The sequence below is a fragment of the Manacus candei genome, unplaced genomic scaffold, assembly GCF_025592945.1.
Source record: "Manacus candei isolate 608988 ecotype Guabito, Panama unplaced genomic scaffold, ASM2559294v1 h1tg000049l, whole genome shotgun sequence".
Taxonomy (NCBI): domain Eukaryota; kingdom Metazoa; phylum Chordata; class Aves; order Passeriformes; family Pipridae; genus Manacus; species Manacus candei.
In genome coordinates this window covers 4,427,757-4,444,064 of record NW_026138097.1, presented here as the reverse complement: position 1 = coordinate 4,444,064, position 16,308 = coordinate 4,427,757, and the positions used below count along the sequence as shown (strand labels likewise).

The window sequence follows — 16,308 nt, the reverse complement described above, 5'->3', positions numbered from 1 at the left end:
TGTGTGCTGCAATTGACTGTGCCCACAGCATTCTTCCCTTGCCTTCTGGAGGTGTACACAGTACTGTATTAGATTATTGCTTCTGGATGCAGGGATTGCAACCCTAATGGCATCTGGAATTACCTAGGAACAGCTTCTTTAAAAACCAGGAATTCCAGGAAATCCTTTGCAAAAAAGGGTATTGTATATATGCAGAAGACTCATGCTGAACATCTAGACTTGTAATTTATTGGCTGTAGACCATTTCATCTTCCTCACCAGAATCTCAGCATCATGACAACCTTGCTGTCTTCATGTCAAAGCATGTCCTCAGTAGTCACTGACCCCAGTCACTGACTGGTTCTTAAAAATGACTATACAGTGATGCCAGCTCAGGAGTGAATATGTTTCTGTTAGAGATTTATCTTCTTTGGCATGCAAGCTGACACAGACAACAATGGCTAGGGTTTCCCTTCCTTCTGCTTCTCTACCTCATCTCCCCCTCTCCCTTGAAGGCAAGGCTGTTTATAGGCATCCCTGCTGCCAAAGACATCTATGTAAGAGACCTGAGTACATCTCTCCCATGCGCCTTCCCCCCACCCTGGGAGTTTGTCTGGATGAGTTCAGCATCAACTTTTGTAAGTAGCTCTCAGGCCTTGAAAAACCTCAATAGGTGTCTGCCCCTTGCTCTTTCCCCTGCTGCTTTAAAATACCTGCTCTTGTCCTTTCCTCCTGAACTATGTTGCAGATATGCTTGTGTCTACCCTCTCTAATCCTTGCCTGCTGGCTTGACTTCTGCCTTGAGCTGCCTTGTCATTACAGGCTCGCATAGCAACCTGACCTGCTGCCTGGGCTGTTGGTGAACTTGCTTCTTGCTCAGGTATTGTGGAATTTACTGACTCTCAGCTCCCAGTTCTACTTTACATATGGAGCATTCTGTCCCTGCTACTTCCTGACAGGCATACTGGTCAGATGGAAAAAAGCAGCTACTGAAAAAAGAAATGGGTGATAAATGGCAAAAAGATGGGGAAATAAATATTCAAGCATGACAAAGTAGAAACAAAAAACATGTTTTAAGAGAAGGTGTATGATACAGTGGGGAGATCTTTGTCCTACCCTTGAGCTGAAAAGAAAAAATTATAAGGAAAAGATAGAAAGACTATTTTTGCCAAACTAAAGAAGAAAATAAAATCACATGCGCGTACAGAAACGTTAGGCAATTAAGTTAGGCTATCAGGAGTGGATGGAATTGTCCCAATGCAATTTAAGACAGGAAAGGAAAAAAAAAGCAGAACTGTTTAGATAAAAAGGGAAAACAGAGAACAAAGGAAGACCTGTATGGACCTAATAATTGGCAAATGTGCAGCAGAACATACAGGTGAAAATCCCTATAGTACTTTCCAGACAAAAACTGGTTTCTTGGTGGTAACAAAAAAAGAGTGTGGATGCTGAAGTGGTAGTACTGTGGTATTCATGAAAAGCAGTGTTAAACATTTTTAGTAGTTCTATGTGAATATTATGGACACATCTTTACAGTAGTTACAGAGAAGTCTATGGGAACCAGAGGACTATTGCAAGTTTCTTGACAGCAGCTGGAAAACCATGTGTCTCTGAAGGGATGCCACTGCTGCATACCTTTCTTTGCAACTTTAGATGATCACCATGTTTACATATAGTAAAGCACTTCAAACACACTCAAAATGCATGGCAAAACATGTAGCATCGTCATAAGGGCGTTGCTATACTGGTTTGCAAACTTCCTCTGCAATGTCAGGAGTCTGGGGTGCATTTCAATGGCTAGTGTTTCTGCAATATGCCCACTGGTTCTTTAAGGGCTTTAAAGTCGTGAACTTTGCCGACTAGGAGCAATAGAGCTATGCAGCAAATGGAACTTCGAAGGGAGACTTTCACCAGGAGAGTGTGGAGGTCAAAATGCAGACAGACTGCATGCAGCAGTGCTCCTGAGGTGCCATTCTTCAGAGCTGCTGATGCTATAAAACTGTGAACTTTCTCTGCAGTGTCTATAAAGATCAGCAGCTCTGTAAGGACTCCGAAATGTTCAGTAGATGTACTGTAACCATGGCACTGCAAACCTCTGCAGGGAGGTTTGAATCATACAATGGTTAAACACTGGTGCTGAAACCCGCAGTATGATGAATCATGCAATTCTTATGGAGTATTTGTAGCTGGAGCATAAGATTTGTCTGCAGCACCAGCTGGAGTATGGGAATTCTTGTGTGGGCTTTTTGGGATGACACGTGTGTGTCTCTGTCACCTCCTTTAAGCAGTTGCATGCAAGATGCAATAGACAGCCTGATGACACATCCCTGCTTTCTATCTTGTGGCTACAGAAAGCACCTCTTTGCACTGAGACAGCGACACTAGCTGTCCTGAACCCACCCTCCTGCTCTTGGCCCGCTTAGCCGGGGTCTAAACGCAGCAGGCAAGCCGATTGCCAAACAAATGATAAATTTATTGCCAGGGCTAGCATTTCTTTGTCGCTGTTAGTTTTCCTTTCTTCCTCCTTTGCAGTATCACAGAAGGCTTCCGATTTCCAGCTCTTTCCGTCGGCCGGACACGCAGCACCCCCCGCTCGGCACCAGCTGGTCTCAGGGCCCCCCCAGCGGGTGCTGCCCCCGCGCCCCGCCCCGCCCCGCCCCGTCCCTCCCGCCTCGTGTGCGCCTCTGCTCTTCCGCTCGCGCTCGGGGCTCCGTGCGGCTGCGCGCGCAGAGGCGGGCCTTGGTGGTGGCGCGGGCGCGAGCCGTGCGCGTGCGCGGCCGCGGGGACGCCGGACCGCGGAGTGAGGTTGGCGCTGGCATGGCGGAGGCGCGGCCCGGCGCAGGTGAATGCGACTGCCGGGCTGGGGCGGGGGGGCTCAGGCCTGCAGGCGGGGTGAGCCCAGTGAAGGGGAGGAGCGGCCATCACTCCGCAGCGATACTGCCGGGCAGAAGCCTGCGCCATGGCGGTCGTGGCCGAGTGCTGGCTCGTCGAGGGGTGCGGGTTGCGGCACCACCTGTTGCCGCTGCCCCGCCCCCGCCCGCCGCAAGTTGGCGGCGCCTGTGGCGCTCAAAATGGCTGGGTTCGCCTGTGCCGCAGGACGCGCTAGGGAGAATTTTGCCTGAGGAGGAACGTACGAGCTTCTAGTATGTGACAAAGGAATGGTAATGTCAGAGAAAATCTAAAGAGGCGCTTGGTTTCGGGAGAATCTACTGCTCTCTGTCCACACCCGTACCCGTGAAAGCCGGGTTTCAGGCTGCCTGCACAGGGCAATGACAGTGACAATGTCTTAGCCCTACAAGCTGCTGTAAAACCTCGGCTTTTCGAGGAATCTGTAAGTAGAGGTCTTGGACGTGCAGGAGGTTATTGCTTAGAGCAGGTGCTACCTGTCTAGAGTGATCTCGGCAAGGGCTCACGAGTGGAGAGCGTCATAAGGACCCGAGCCGACCTGGACGGGGATTTAGCGCCACAAGTGCAAGAAAACGCTTTTTCTTTTATTTGTTTTGCCCTGCGTACTTGTATGATGCAAGTTCAGATTAATTTTAATTTTATTGGTTGCGGCTGCTGAGGAAAAGGAGGGAAACCTTTCAAGATCTATATTCCAGCCTTGCATTTAATGGTTTATCATGCATTATGGGCACATAATCCTTATGTAATTGTGTCTTGAGCATGTATCCAGAAATAACACTGTTGCCTAGAGTAATTAACAATATTTAGTTTTTTCATCACATTCTTAATTTCTTCTAGTCTAGGTAGACTTCTCAGGTAATAAATGTCACATTGAGGTCCACTGATGAGCTAACTCATTTCATTGTTTATAGAGTTGTTGGATTTCTGTCAGGGAGAATCCTGGAATTTTTGTGTCCTGGGTGAAGAAGAAAATATCAATCTCTACTTTTGCAGCACTCTGATGTTAATTCAGATTAAGATTATCATTAGCTTATGTCCTAAACAGCATCCCCTGTTCTTGGCAGCCTGGCTATCATGACGGAAAAGTTACTTGAGGTCATTTTTTGGTGGTATGAAAATGGACCCTCAACTGCCTTGTGGCAGGTGAAATGACCTAGGACATGGTTCAGAGAGCAGAGATTGATAGTTTCAGTAAAGTGGGTACAGTCAAATGTCTGCTTGTCTGATTATCTTTCTGTCAGGCTGCAGGTCAGCTCTGATTGTGAAATCTTTTGTATGGTTTATATATATTGGAATAAAAAGTCTTAAATAGGTATACTGAGCTAAAAATTGCTTTACTGAAAAGCAGTAGATTAGTCTGGATGATGCACCACTTCTATGCTTGCCTTATAATACTTAAGATAATTGCAACAGATACTGTTGCATGGCATAAGTTCTGAAGTTGATTTAGTGTTGTGGCAGTACTGTGTTATCAACAACAATTTCATAGGTAAGTTTTGAATTGCACTTGTGCAGTGTTAGGGTGTAAACTGGCTTTTGCCCTGCAACTTCATGGACAGAGTGAGTGTATGATTTTAGGAGCTTAAAACTAAAAAATGTTTCTGCTTTTGGGGTAGATCAGGGAGTTGTAGAATGACAGTTTTCAAACACTGCAGATGTGCAGCCCATCCAGTGCATTTTGCCAATAGTGAACAAGGAAAACGACAAAGAGGAAGAATATAAGGAACAAGGCAACTGTAGAATAAGTATTCGCATTGATATGCCTTTCTAGTTTCTGTCCCTCTGCACCTAGAAGGGACAAATGCATTGTATTTAAGAGCTGTTAATGGATTTTTTTATCAGTTGGTGTAATTGCTGTTGAATGTAGTTTTTGGTTTTTGCCCTCACGATGGCAGCTGAGTGTTTTACATGGTACAATGCGTCATTAAACTGAAGATATCACAGAGTTTCTCTAAAGCCTGTAAGGGTGAACAGGAAAGTGAATGCACCATTCCTCTTTTTTTTTTTTTTTTTCTTTCTGGTACAGTTTAATACCGGTATTGTAAGATTTGCAGGGAGTGTCTTCCGTGTAACTTATGCTTCATGTTCAGTGGACTGGACCATTTCTTGTCTGGGTATTCATAGTGCTGACACAAATACATTGTTATTTACACACTATATTGTCATCTGTCTTTAGGTGACAAAATTGGTTATTTGAATTACTTAAAACTGAAGACATCAGTCCTCAAATCAAATTGAGAGATAGTATATAAACTGAACATATAATCCTAGAATATTGAGTTGGAAGGGACTCTAAAGGGTCATTGAGTCCAGTGCCTGACATCACACAGAGTGACCTAAAAGTTAAACTAGATATCTAAGAACATTATTCAAGCACTTATTGAACACTAAAAAGCTTGGGCTCAGGACCACTTCCCTGAAAAGCTTTTTCTGGTACTTGACTGCCCTTTAATTGAAGAATTTTTTCCTGTTACTATCCAGTCTGACCTTTCCTTGATGAAGCTTTAAGGTGTTCCATCATGTCCTATCACTGGCCACTAGGGAGAAGAGATCAGCATCTCCCTCTCCGCTCTCCCTCATGAGAAAACTGTTGGCAGCAATGAGGTCACCCCTCAGTCTCCTCCAAACTCAACAAGGCTAGTATTTTCAGCTGCCTCTCATGTCTTTTAGTCCTTTCATTGTCTTTGTTGCCCTCCTTTAGGCACATTCTAATATTTTTATACCCTTCTTGTATTGTGGAGCCCAAAACTGCACACAGTACTCGAGACACCCGTAAATTCAGCCAAAAATAGTATCTCGATAAAAAGGGGTCAATTAAAAAAATGAGTGCTTGTCCAGTCAGAAAAACTGGTACTAATCAGTATTGTTTGTTTCGTTCCACTTCTGTATTGATCGTGGTGCTGTTGTCAGAACGTACCCCCTAATGGTGGTATGGTAAAATTACAAGAGACGATTTTAAACCTGTAACAGTACTTGAGAGACCTAGGTAGCATTAGCTTTTTGGAGAGTCTCTTGGCCTAAGTCATAGCCTAAGCACTTATTTCTTTGAATTCTCATGAACCAGGAATAAACTGCACCCTGCCCTACCATGAGGGGTAACCTACTCAACATGTAAAATCGGTACTACCCCCATGAGGTTTTAGAAATTTCTTCTCTTTTTTACGTTCCTGTGTAAGACTTATCCAATATGCCACAGACTGTTAAACTGTCCCTGATATTCACCTCATAATTTCTGTTGCAGGCAGGCACTGCTGGCACATTGTTACAGGAAATTGAGCAACATAGGATTTCCTATGTGCACCTCTTTCTTTTATTTAGAGACATAGAAATTACGGAAGACCTCTGAAGTAGAAACGTGGTTCATGTTGATGGCCTCAGAAAAATAATTTTGCATAGCTGCCCTGGATAGTCCCTTTACTGTTTAATATGTCTGTATGTAGAACAGTATAATCAGAGTTCATGCAAACATTTACTGTTGCTACTTTTAATTTATATTCAAAGTTTTGTATAATATTAAAATTTCAGATGTAGACAATTGTATTTAAAGAACCCCTTTTTCTTCAGGTTCGTGTATGTATGTAAACATGCTAGGAAAAACTTCAGATATTAAACATCAATTATCACACTTGCATGTCTTGTACTGCTTCAAACGTTTTTCTTTATCTTTTATTTTTATATTCCTAACTCTGGGTCATCACAGTCCTTCTGTAAAGATAACAAGAAGAGTCTTCTACAAAGCACTGTATGATTCAGTTCTAGTTTCTGGAAACTTGTTTGCAGTTGTTGTGTGAAATGTGGGATTGATTGAACTTCTGTACCTTTGCATGTGTAGTAATTTTGCTGAAAAGAAGTATTTACTATTTCATAGTTTTACATATTTGCTTTTATTTTTTAATTTTTAGGTACATTGAATTTCAATCCTGATGCTGCTGATTCCATTCCTGGAGAAAGACAACCTACAGATATAAATTGGGTAAATAAAGATAGGAAAGAGTCTAACAGTAATCAGAATAGAAGTAATTTATCATTTCCTAGTCTGTCTTCTGAAAGAGGTACAGACCATGAAACCTCTTCCACAAAGCACCATGGCTTTTGTAATCCAGAAAGTCAATATGGGAATTCTGAAGACTTCCACCAGTATTTTAGTACCAGTAAAAGTTTGAAGAATCGCAACTTGCTAAGCCAGAGATTGCACAGATCAAGAAATGATAGCACATGTACTAGAAATAAGATAAGGCAAAGTACTGCTGATGCTGCTGCAGGTCCAGAAATTTCAGGTGTTGCAATAGTACCTAGTAGAAGAGCGCCTCCTAGAGGATACAATGATTTTCTCTCCTCAGAGAGTGACAGGGAGGTACCTAATGCAGATAGCAGAGGAGCAAAGCCAAAGAAAACGCATCTGATGCATGCATCTGGAAGAGGTTTCAGGGAGAAGGGAAAGCAAGTACATGACCGTGAAAAGAGAGTGAGCTCTAAACAGAAAGTAGAGCTGCTTGAAAATGTTCCGTCTTTGGATTTGATACAGTCTGACTCTTCAGAATCTTCTGTTGGAAAGGCATTCTGTGATGCACCTGTTGGTAGTGGGGATGAGCAGAAAGGCCACAATTATCTAAACAAAAGATATCCCCGGAAACCTGTGTGGAATAAACCCTCAGTAGAAAAGGAGTGTCAGAAAAGACATGATTCTCACCGTAGTAAGAATACAAAAGTAGGTAAGAAGTCTTCTCTTGCATATACTCCAAAAGATAAAAATGAAAGGAAGAAAGAACTCCCTGTCCACAAAAATGATGAAAACTTGACCAAGGAAGTCAGGCATCAATTGTCTGAGTCTCTCAGACTCAGTGGAAGAAAGTTCCTGCTAAAGGGGGATCAGGCACCTGCACTTCATTTTAGCTGGACCCAGTACTGGAAAAAGCAAAGTGATGTACCAAAAAACAAAGAAACTCATACCGGTAAGCTTTCCAGACTGTTCTGTACTCCTGCATTAAAGATACAATCATGAATAATTTAAACTCTTCAAGTACTGCCTTGAGTAGCTGAAGAGGCTTATTATTTCACATTACATTGGTATTGGTTTCAGAAGGTAGAATTAAATGTAGATGCATGATTTCTGAGTGACGTGTTCTATAAGTTTACTAGGGAAGGACAGATTTTGTTTAAAGTTTTTTTCTGTTTCACTATCGAACTGCAAATGATGACCTGGTCAGGGACCATGTTAAAACGTGTGTGTTGTGTGAGTAAACTTCTAAGCATTCTGAACAATGGGACTGGAGGAGGACAATACTAAACTGATTTTTGCAGAATGAGTTTTCTCATGTTATATGTAGAAATAGGAAAATGCCAGACAGAGAAACTGTGTTCTGCTTCTAACTGAATTTTGTGGTTTTTTCCTACAATGGTAGTATTGAAAGGTGATTAGAAATAGAGGCGATCTCTGGACACTATTTTTGGAAGTTTGAGAACAGAAACATAGTGTTTGTTCACAGTGTAAAGCAGACTCACGGGTTTTGAATGTCAGAGCGAATTTTCTGCCGACTCATACCACTAGTGACTGAAAACATTAAATGGAAATCAGCTGAATCTCTTCAGTGCTATTAGAAACACTAAATAATGTTTCTGTTTCAAGAGAAACCTAGGTAGCTTTTTCTTTCAGTTTTACATAAGTGTACACTTAAATTGTGAGGCTTAGGTGTTCAGAGGCAATAAGGAGAAACACCAAGAATGATATTAGTTTGTTTTTTTTACAAAGCATCTCAACCTTATCCTCTGCAGCCCAGAATGATAGAGATGAATAGAGTAGTTCTTGTTATTGTAACTGTGGTATCAAATCTATTGAAAATTTTGCTTCTCAGCATCTCTTCTATTTCAGACATGAAAAAATAGTAGCATAATTGGGAAGCTTAGCTCTAGTCAGAAATTCTGTTCCATTAGGAGAAGCTCAAGGATCAGGATCTTCCTTAATCCTTTGTAACCTAAATGCAATAACTTTTGTGCTCCTGGTTTCTTTAAAAAAACTCAATCTTTCTCCCAGCATTATTATTAAGTGAAAAACATTGTGTACAAAAAGCAGGAAGAGAAGTAGTAATCTTTTACAGGCAACTTAAGGAACTTCTCCCTCCAAAATGGCAGTCTTTGTTTACATGCTTTATTTGCAAGCTATTTTGGAAACAGTGTCTGCCACTATTTTCAGAGGACTGAGTTTGTGTTTTTTTAACTGTTTATGGTCCATCATGGCTAGGCTTCGCGAACGAAGATTTGGGAAGGCTCTATCCACATTTGATACAGGCACGCTGGTGGCTTATGAGGCCAATACATGACAGACATATCTGATTGCAAAAGGCACAGCAGAAAGACTCCTTAGATGGTGTATTCTGCAAGACACGGTTCTTTCTGCGTTGCCTTTTCTCCTCGAGAGTGATCCTGCGTGTGTTCTCAAAGGAGACAGCTGTGTTTGTCTCTAGGCCTCCCGATTGGAGGCCAGAGTAGACCAGTTACGGTGATCAATATGGCCAAGGCTGAGATGTTGTTTCAGGGAGTCCTTGTATCTTTTCTTTGGGGCTCCTCTCATGCGGCAGCCAGTGGCAAGTTCACCATAAAGCAGGATCTTAGGGAGGCGGTGGTCCTTCATCCTGGAGACGTGCCCTGCCCATCGCAGCTGTGTTCTCAGCAACATGGCCTCAATACTTGTGACTGCTGCTTGCTCTAGAACAGATGTATTGGTCACAAAATCTGACCAGTGGATGTTTAGGATCATATGGAGGCAGCGTTGATGGAAGAACTGTTTATGGTATAGCTACAGTTTCTGAGTATCGTATAGCTTTACACTTCTGGAGAAAAGAAGTGCATTTCAGGTGAGGATGCTTCTTTTACAGCAGATAGTAATTATGGGAGAACAGAAGGAGAAATGACTGTTAATTTTAGATCTTGTGGTGCTTGATGCAGGAGGGCTAGAAAAGAAGCTTGAAAATCCTATTAAGGAGAGCAAACAGTGTTAACACTTGCAAGTTTCCAGGCAGCCATGGGATTGCTTGCAGTCATGTGTGGTACAAGCACATTTTGAATTAATAGTAATTTTCTTTTGTTATTTTGATTTTTTTTTTCCTTCCTTATGAATTCAAACTTTCCTTGTATTGTCACACTCTAAAAATGTTACGTTTTTATTTTACACTTGTATTTAAAATATTTTAAAATTCAGTGGACATTTTTAAGGTGGACTTGGTAGCCTTACCTTGATGGGAGAACTAAGATGGCAGAAATGAAGCTCTGTTGTACTTTTGTTATGGTTACACATCTAACTTTTCAGGTGGTTTTGACTTTCATGTGGAGTTCTTTCTTTATTTTCAAAGTACTTTTTTGCATTCTTTCATATGGCTCAAAAGACCCTGTACTTCTACTGTTGTTTCCCAGTAATTCCACTCCTAAAACAGTCAGTTTACAAAGAGCTTTTTCCCATAATTCAGGCACTCCACTGTTGATATGTGTTGTGTGGTCCCCCAGGAATACTCAAGGATAGGGATTAAGTTTAATTTTGGCTGAAATTTCTGTAGCTAAGAACTTTCATCTTATTGGTTTAAACTTTATGTGAAGATAAAGTTCCCATATAAAGTGATGAGTTAAATCTCAAGCTATCTCAAGCTTCTGCCACTCTTAAGACTATTTGTAATTTGTAAGATCAGAATGAGTGCCATTCATCAACAGGAATTTTTGTTGCCACTTTTATGGGAATCTCATTCCCTTTCTGCTCTGAAACTAAAGAAATATATACAAAGTATCAAACTGAAATCTTCCAGGAGTAAACCAATATCTTATTTACAGCCACACAGGTAAAAGAAGTTTTGTTATGATTTAAAAGAAATATTGGAATTTAATTTGAATTTTGTTTTTCAGCTAGCTGATGTTTTATGCACAAATAATATATTTCATTTGCAGGGTCATTGATTGAACAGCTGACCACAGAAAAGTATGAATGCATGGTGTGCTGTGAGGTGGTCCGAATAGTAGCCCCAGTGTGGAGCTGTCAGAATTGTTATCATGTATTCCACCTGAATTGCATTAAGAAGTGGGCACGATCACCAGCTTCACAAGCGGAAGGTTGGTATTTTCTCAAATTTATATTATATTTACCTATTATATATAATATATATTCTCAAATATATATTATACATATAAATAATTTTTCTCTCAAATATATCTAGTAGCCATGTTCATGTGTTTCTTGTGTTGGAAAACTACTTAAAAATACTGGTTTAGGGTAACCAATATTGTACCCGCCTCTGAGGCAGGGCAGTTAGGTTCATTGTTAAAGGAATCTGTTGGGGTGGATTAAAGAGAAATTATGCTAAATAACTGATAAAACAATGAATTTTATTAGAGCTACTGCTTTGAAACATAACTGGAAAAAAAGGTAACAGATTCGAAAAGGGGTATATAGCCATTCCTAAGAGAGGAAAATTGGAAAGAGAAAAATAGAGAGAGATAGGAAAAGAGATAGATATCACCATCCGTGGCTCCAGTGACGTGTGGGTGATCAAGGTTGCAATACATAGTCCTGGTCCATCAGAGGAGGGGGCCTGCATACACATCAAAAATTGGGGGATTTATAATCCTGATTCTTCCAATAAGTACCCCAATACCTCTCCAGGAGAGGTTCTGGGCGTGCACAGAAGATCTGTGGGCATCTTTCTGGAAGATTCTGGAAGTCTGGTGGCATCGAAGGGGGGTTGAGTGTGCATGTGTCTGCATGTGCCTGGCAAAGTGTCTGAGCAAAGGTTCTGAGTAAACTTTTCAGAGTTTTGCAGCTGTACTGTGGTGGCATTGTACAGTGCGGGAGAGAAACCAGCATAAAAATTTCAGGTCTGCAGCAGGCCATCAGGTTGGCACCAATGCAAAGGTGGGTCCAGTTGAAGAGGAAAGTGAACTATTCTAGATCATTGTGTGTTGCGGGTAGCAGTGGGAGCTTCAAAGTTTATTAGAGAAGCTCCTATTGAGTCACGAGGTGCAGAAAGGACCCCCTTGCTTTCTAAAGTCCTTCTCAGAGAGGCACCTCCAGGGAGCTGGATCCAGTCTTAACATCAGGCTTTGTCAGTCGTTTTAAGTACAACTTTGTCCTGCAGGGTTAAAGATGGCAAACTGGATATATTTATATAAAATGTATTATTTATTATGACAAATGGCTAGACAAAGGATCTTAATCAGAGTTATTTACTACAGTGCATAAAAGCTAGAATGTTTAGTATAATATATAGTATAGTGCACTATATCAAAGCAATTATATTAAAACTAGCAAAAAAACCCAGAAACAACTATTAAGTCAAGATTTGATGTAACTCACCCATACCAATTGTCCTGGGCAAAAATCTCTTTCACTCAACCTCCAGGACTATACTTGAGAGGTATCCCCACTTCAAGGGAGAAAACTCCACACACATTCCAAGAAGAGTACGTTAGAAGAAATCTACTATATGAACATGGAACTGGACTTTATATTATAAAATGATTGACAGCCAGTCATGTCTCCAGGTCAGCTTAGCAGCTTATCTGCCAAATCCTTGCCTCACTATCAAGATGTTAGTTTGGGGCTGATGTGACAACTGGTTTTAGCATAATTCAACACCAAAACCAGCACATGAGCCCCCTCTCAGCCCACCACTGATAGCCTTGCAAAGTGTTAAGAGTTACTTGATCACATTCCAGGGCAGAGCATCCTGCTGCACAGTGTCAATGAAGTAAAAGATGTCCACACACATCCAAGGCTCTACATCCTTGGATGACAAGAAGTGCAAGGAACTATTTTTAGTTCTAGATGTCTAGATTCTAGAAACTCCTTGAAGAACAAGGAGTAACAGTCTTCTTGCACTCTACAGTATCTTTCTTCTTAGGGACTCTCTTTTACTGAAGATGTCTTTCCTCTGAGACTTCTTTGCCTTCTATTGTCTTGACAGTCATCTGAAAAATGGCATCTGGTTTGACCAAGGCAAGTGAGAGTCTCCTGATTATCTGTGGGGAGTCACAGGGCATTACTTTCTTCTCGGTCTGCTAACATTAGACTTGTGATTTGTGTTAAGGAAACCTCACAGTCTGAGCATTTACAAGGCTCTCTGGCAGTCACACTCTCAACACCAGACACTTTAACTGCTGGGACCGAAGCCCCTTCACAGCAGGCGGCTGCAGTGAACCAACAGGTGCCCGGCTTTACTCCCTGCACACCAAGCTCACACAGTTAGACCAGGTTTCTTTACCAGTTTGACCCCAGGTTTCCCATAGCAGAGTCTCAGATGTCTAGTCACGTAAACAATTTATTCACAGTTCAGTAATACAGAAACAGCTAAAGCTGGTGCCTCTGTGGAGGGACCCCGAACAAAAGACTCCTGGACTTTTATCCCTCAGAGTCCAAGGGTGCACAAAGCTCACTCTTACTCCAGAATCCTCCACTCCTGCTATCTCTCCCAGTGCCCACCCACCTGGCTCTCTGGCTCAGGCCACTGGTCTCTGTGCCCTTTGTTATCTAAAAGGTTGGCCGTTCACAGCTCCTGCTGTGTCTCAGTGTCTCTTCACCTGGCTGGTGTCACCCATCTTTGTGCCCTTTGTTGGCAGTTTGTAGCCTCTTGTCTTGGACTCTCATGCAGATCTCAATCTGCATCTGAACCTCAACCAGTTGACATCCAACATTTAGTATTTCTGCAGTGTAGGTTGTCAGCAGCACTCAGCATCACTTTGCCATCATGTGGAAAGATTCTTTCCTATGAGGAAACAAGCATCTCACATTTTGAATTATGTCTTGAAGGAATGTGACCTTTAGATATCACACAGCTAAGGTCAATCTGACAAAAATATCTGCACTGCACACAAGAACTTTATAAAGGGGAAATGGTTGTCACTTGCCCCCTTCCTTTTTCAACTTTTTTAAAAAACTGATGCTTCAATGGTGCACTTACATTGATGGAACAAAAGTTTAAGTCATTTTGTCCCTTCTTTGCAGTAAAGGTAATTTAACTGATACTTTTATTTTGTCTGGAAGGATCGGATGTATTTGAGTTATTACAACTGTGTCTTTCTATTCTGACCATGGCCTCCACTTCCAGGTGGGCTAGTGATCTGTACCAATCCAATGCTGGCCTCTAACATGGCTTCTGAATTAGTAATTAATAAATAAGTAATAAGTAAGTAAAAAATTATAAGTAAGGAATCTTTTTATCCCAGAAGGAGGGAGAGGATAGCAAATACTAAAACAATCTCTAGTAAAATGGAATGAGGTGTGTGATTTTGCTTAGACAATTGCCCTTTGCTGTCTTTGGTTGGAATTCTGCTTACTTTGCTTCTGTTTATGAGAATAGTCAAGAAAATGGAATATTCTTTCTGTAGGGTCATCCTCCTTCTCACTTTCTTCAGTAATCAGGATTTGTAAGGAGTGTTTATAGGACCACTCCTTACAAATGTGGCTGTCAAGTGTCATTCTATACTACTGTAATTGCATCTGAATCCTGAAGAAAACTTTTATTCATTCTAATTTTGGAGGAAAGCAACCTTGTATGTTCCTTGTGGGTGGACCCACATGAATGTTATTAACATCTTAAAAGAGCAAAGGATAATCAGTGATGAAGAAGAACAAAATATATCTTGAAAGGCTGTTTTGCTTGGTGAAAGGTTCCTATTTTATGGGGACCTTCACTATACTCTAGAGAAACTGTTGCTTTTAGAGGACTAGGCATCCTGTTCCTGGGCAGTTGCTGATAGGAGAGGCCGCCTGCTGGCCTCCCAAAGCTTTCAGGGTAGACTTACCTTCACAGCTTTTGGAAAACATAACATGGAATAATAATGAAAGAAATTGTTAATGGAGTTGTTAAGTATACTGTACAAAATAATCCCTTAGGGTTTAGTATACTAGCTTTAGGAGGAGCCACATAAGGTGCTAACAGTTTTGTCAGCAGATACATATTTCAGTCAGTTGGTTTTTACCTGTAGCTTTTAACACTATTCTCTGAGTTACTTCTTCTGAGATGCTTCTTTTTGTAGCAGTCAAAAGAAAAAAAAAATCTTAGGAAATGCAGATTGCTCTTGAGCATGAATATTAGAATATATGCCTTGTGCCACTGTCCTACAGCTGCTCAACCCTTAATTGTGCAGATCACTGCAGCAATCTTAGTGGCACAATGATATGAGTCAGGATAATGAGTGGTAAGAATAGGCATGAAATATATACCTTAGATTTCTAGATTGCCTTAGATTTCATGCTTTAGATTTCTAGAACCTATAATTTGGATCATTTTCAGTTTGTGAAAATCATTATTGCTGTGGATTATGATGGTTAACGTAAGAAGTCTTCAACCCAATTTCAGGGAACCTAGGTGTGTGTGTACATTGTTGTAGTGCAATTGTCTTATCAGACAGTTTCCTGTTTGCAGTCCCTTCTGCTTTTGTAACATGAAAATATCATGAATCTTGGTAAGATTTCTTAATTGTGAAGAACAGTTCTAAAATCACAGCTTTATTAATTTACCAGCATTGAATTGATTAGGTAAGAGAGACAAAAAGTACTAATCAGTTTATTTAATTTTTTTTAATATCTATATATAGATATAAAAGCATATATCTCTCCTCTCCGTCCCCCGTTGTGTTCAGTAGTGCTCTCACATTCATATTCTTCGTAGCCAGATGTGTACTGAATTTGGGAAACATCTTCATTAATGTCACTTTCCTTACACTGAAGTTTTTCCTTTACTGCTAACCAGCACCCTTCTGGAACGCAGAAGCAAGAAAATTACTATTTAAAATACCAGCTTGAAGAATAATGTCCTAGTCAATGTCTGGGTATTAGCAACTTTAAATGAACAAAGTAGATTATTCTGGTTTATGTAACACTGATTTATTGTGGACATGAAGCAACACTAAACTGGTCTTCTACAGGACACTTAAACTCATGAGAGGATAAAGAAAAGGAAAATATAGGTGGTGCTTTAGACTAGAGAATTACATTTTTCTCACCCATTTCCCTCTTTTAACACTTTGTTTCTCACATCTTTAAATGTGGTGACGACTGTCTTATCTTCTTGCAGTATATCTTGTAGCAGGGCATATGATACAAGAAAAAGTGGAATTTTAAAATTTGAGTTTGCTTCAATAAAGAATTGAAGCCTGGTCAAATGTAGTAGCACTGCTGTATAGATGTTGATACTGTATAAAATGCATTTTTATTAACCTGCTTTTTCACCACTTCTGAGTAAATGGAAAAAAATAGTTTGTTTACACCTGTGGTAAGAAACAAGGCAAAAGCACTTATTCTAGGTTTACAGATTAACTCTTTCAAGGTTTTTTTATCTTTTATTTTTTGATCTACAGATGGCAATAGTGGTTGGAGATGTCCAGCTTGTCAGAATGCTTCTATGCAAGTTCCTAAGACTTACACTTGTTTCTGTGGTGAGTTTC

The 16,308-nt window shown here is 40.8% G+C and overlaps 1 protein-coding gene across 1 annotated transcript in view; it reads left to right on the top strand.

Moving 5' to 3' along the window:
* Nucleotides 1-2,703: 2,703 nt before the first annotated feature.
* The window catches only part of NFX1 (nuclear transcription factor, X-box binding 1), a 68,525-nt gene continuing 54,920 nt past the window's right edge, over nt 2,704-16,308 (top strand). Inside the window, 4 exon segments of the mRNA XM_051798698.1 lie at nt 2,704-2,821; nt 6,789-7,838; nt 10,816-10,977; nt 16,222-16,299. Of these exon segments, the coding sequence (XP_051654658.1) occupies nt 2,797-2,821; nt 6,789-7,838; nt 10,816-10,977; nt 16,222-16,299 (1,315 nt within the window). The 5' untranslated portion in view covers nt 2,704-2,796.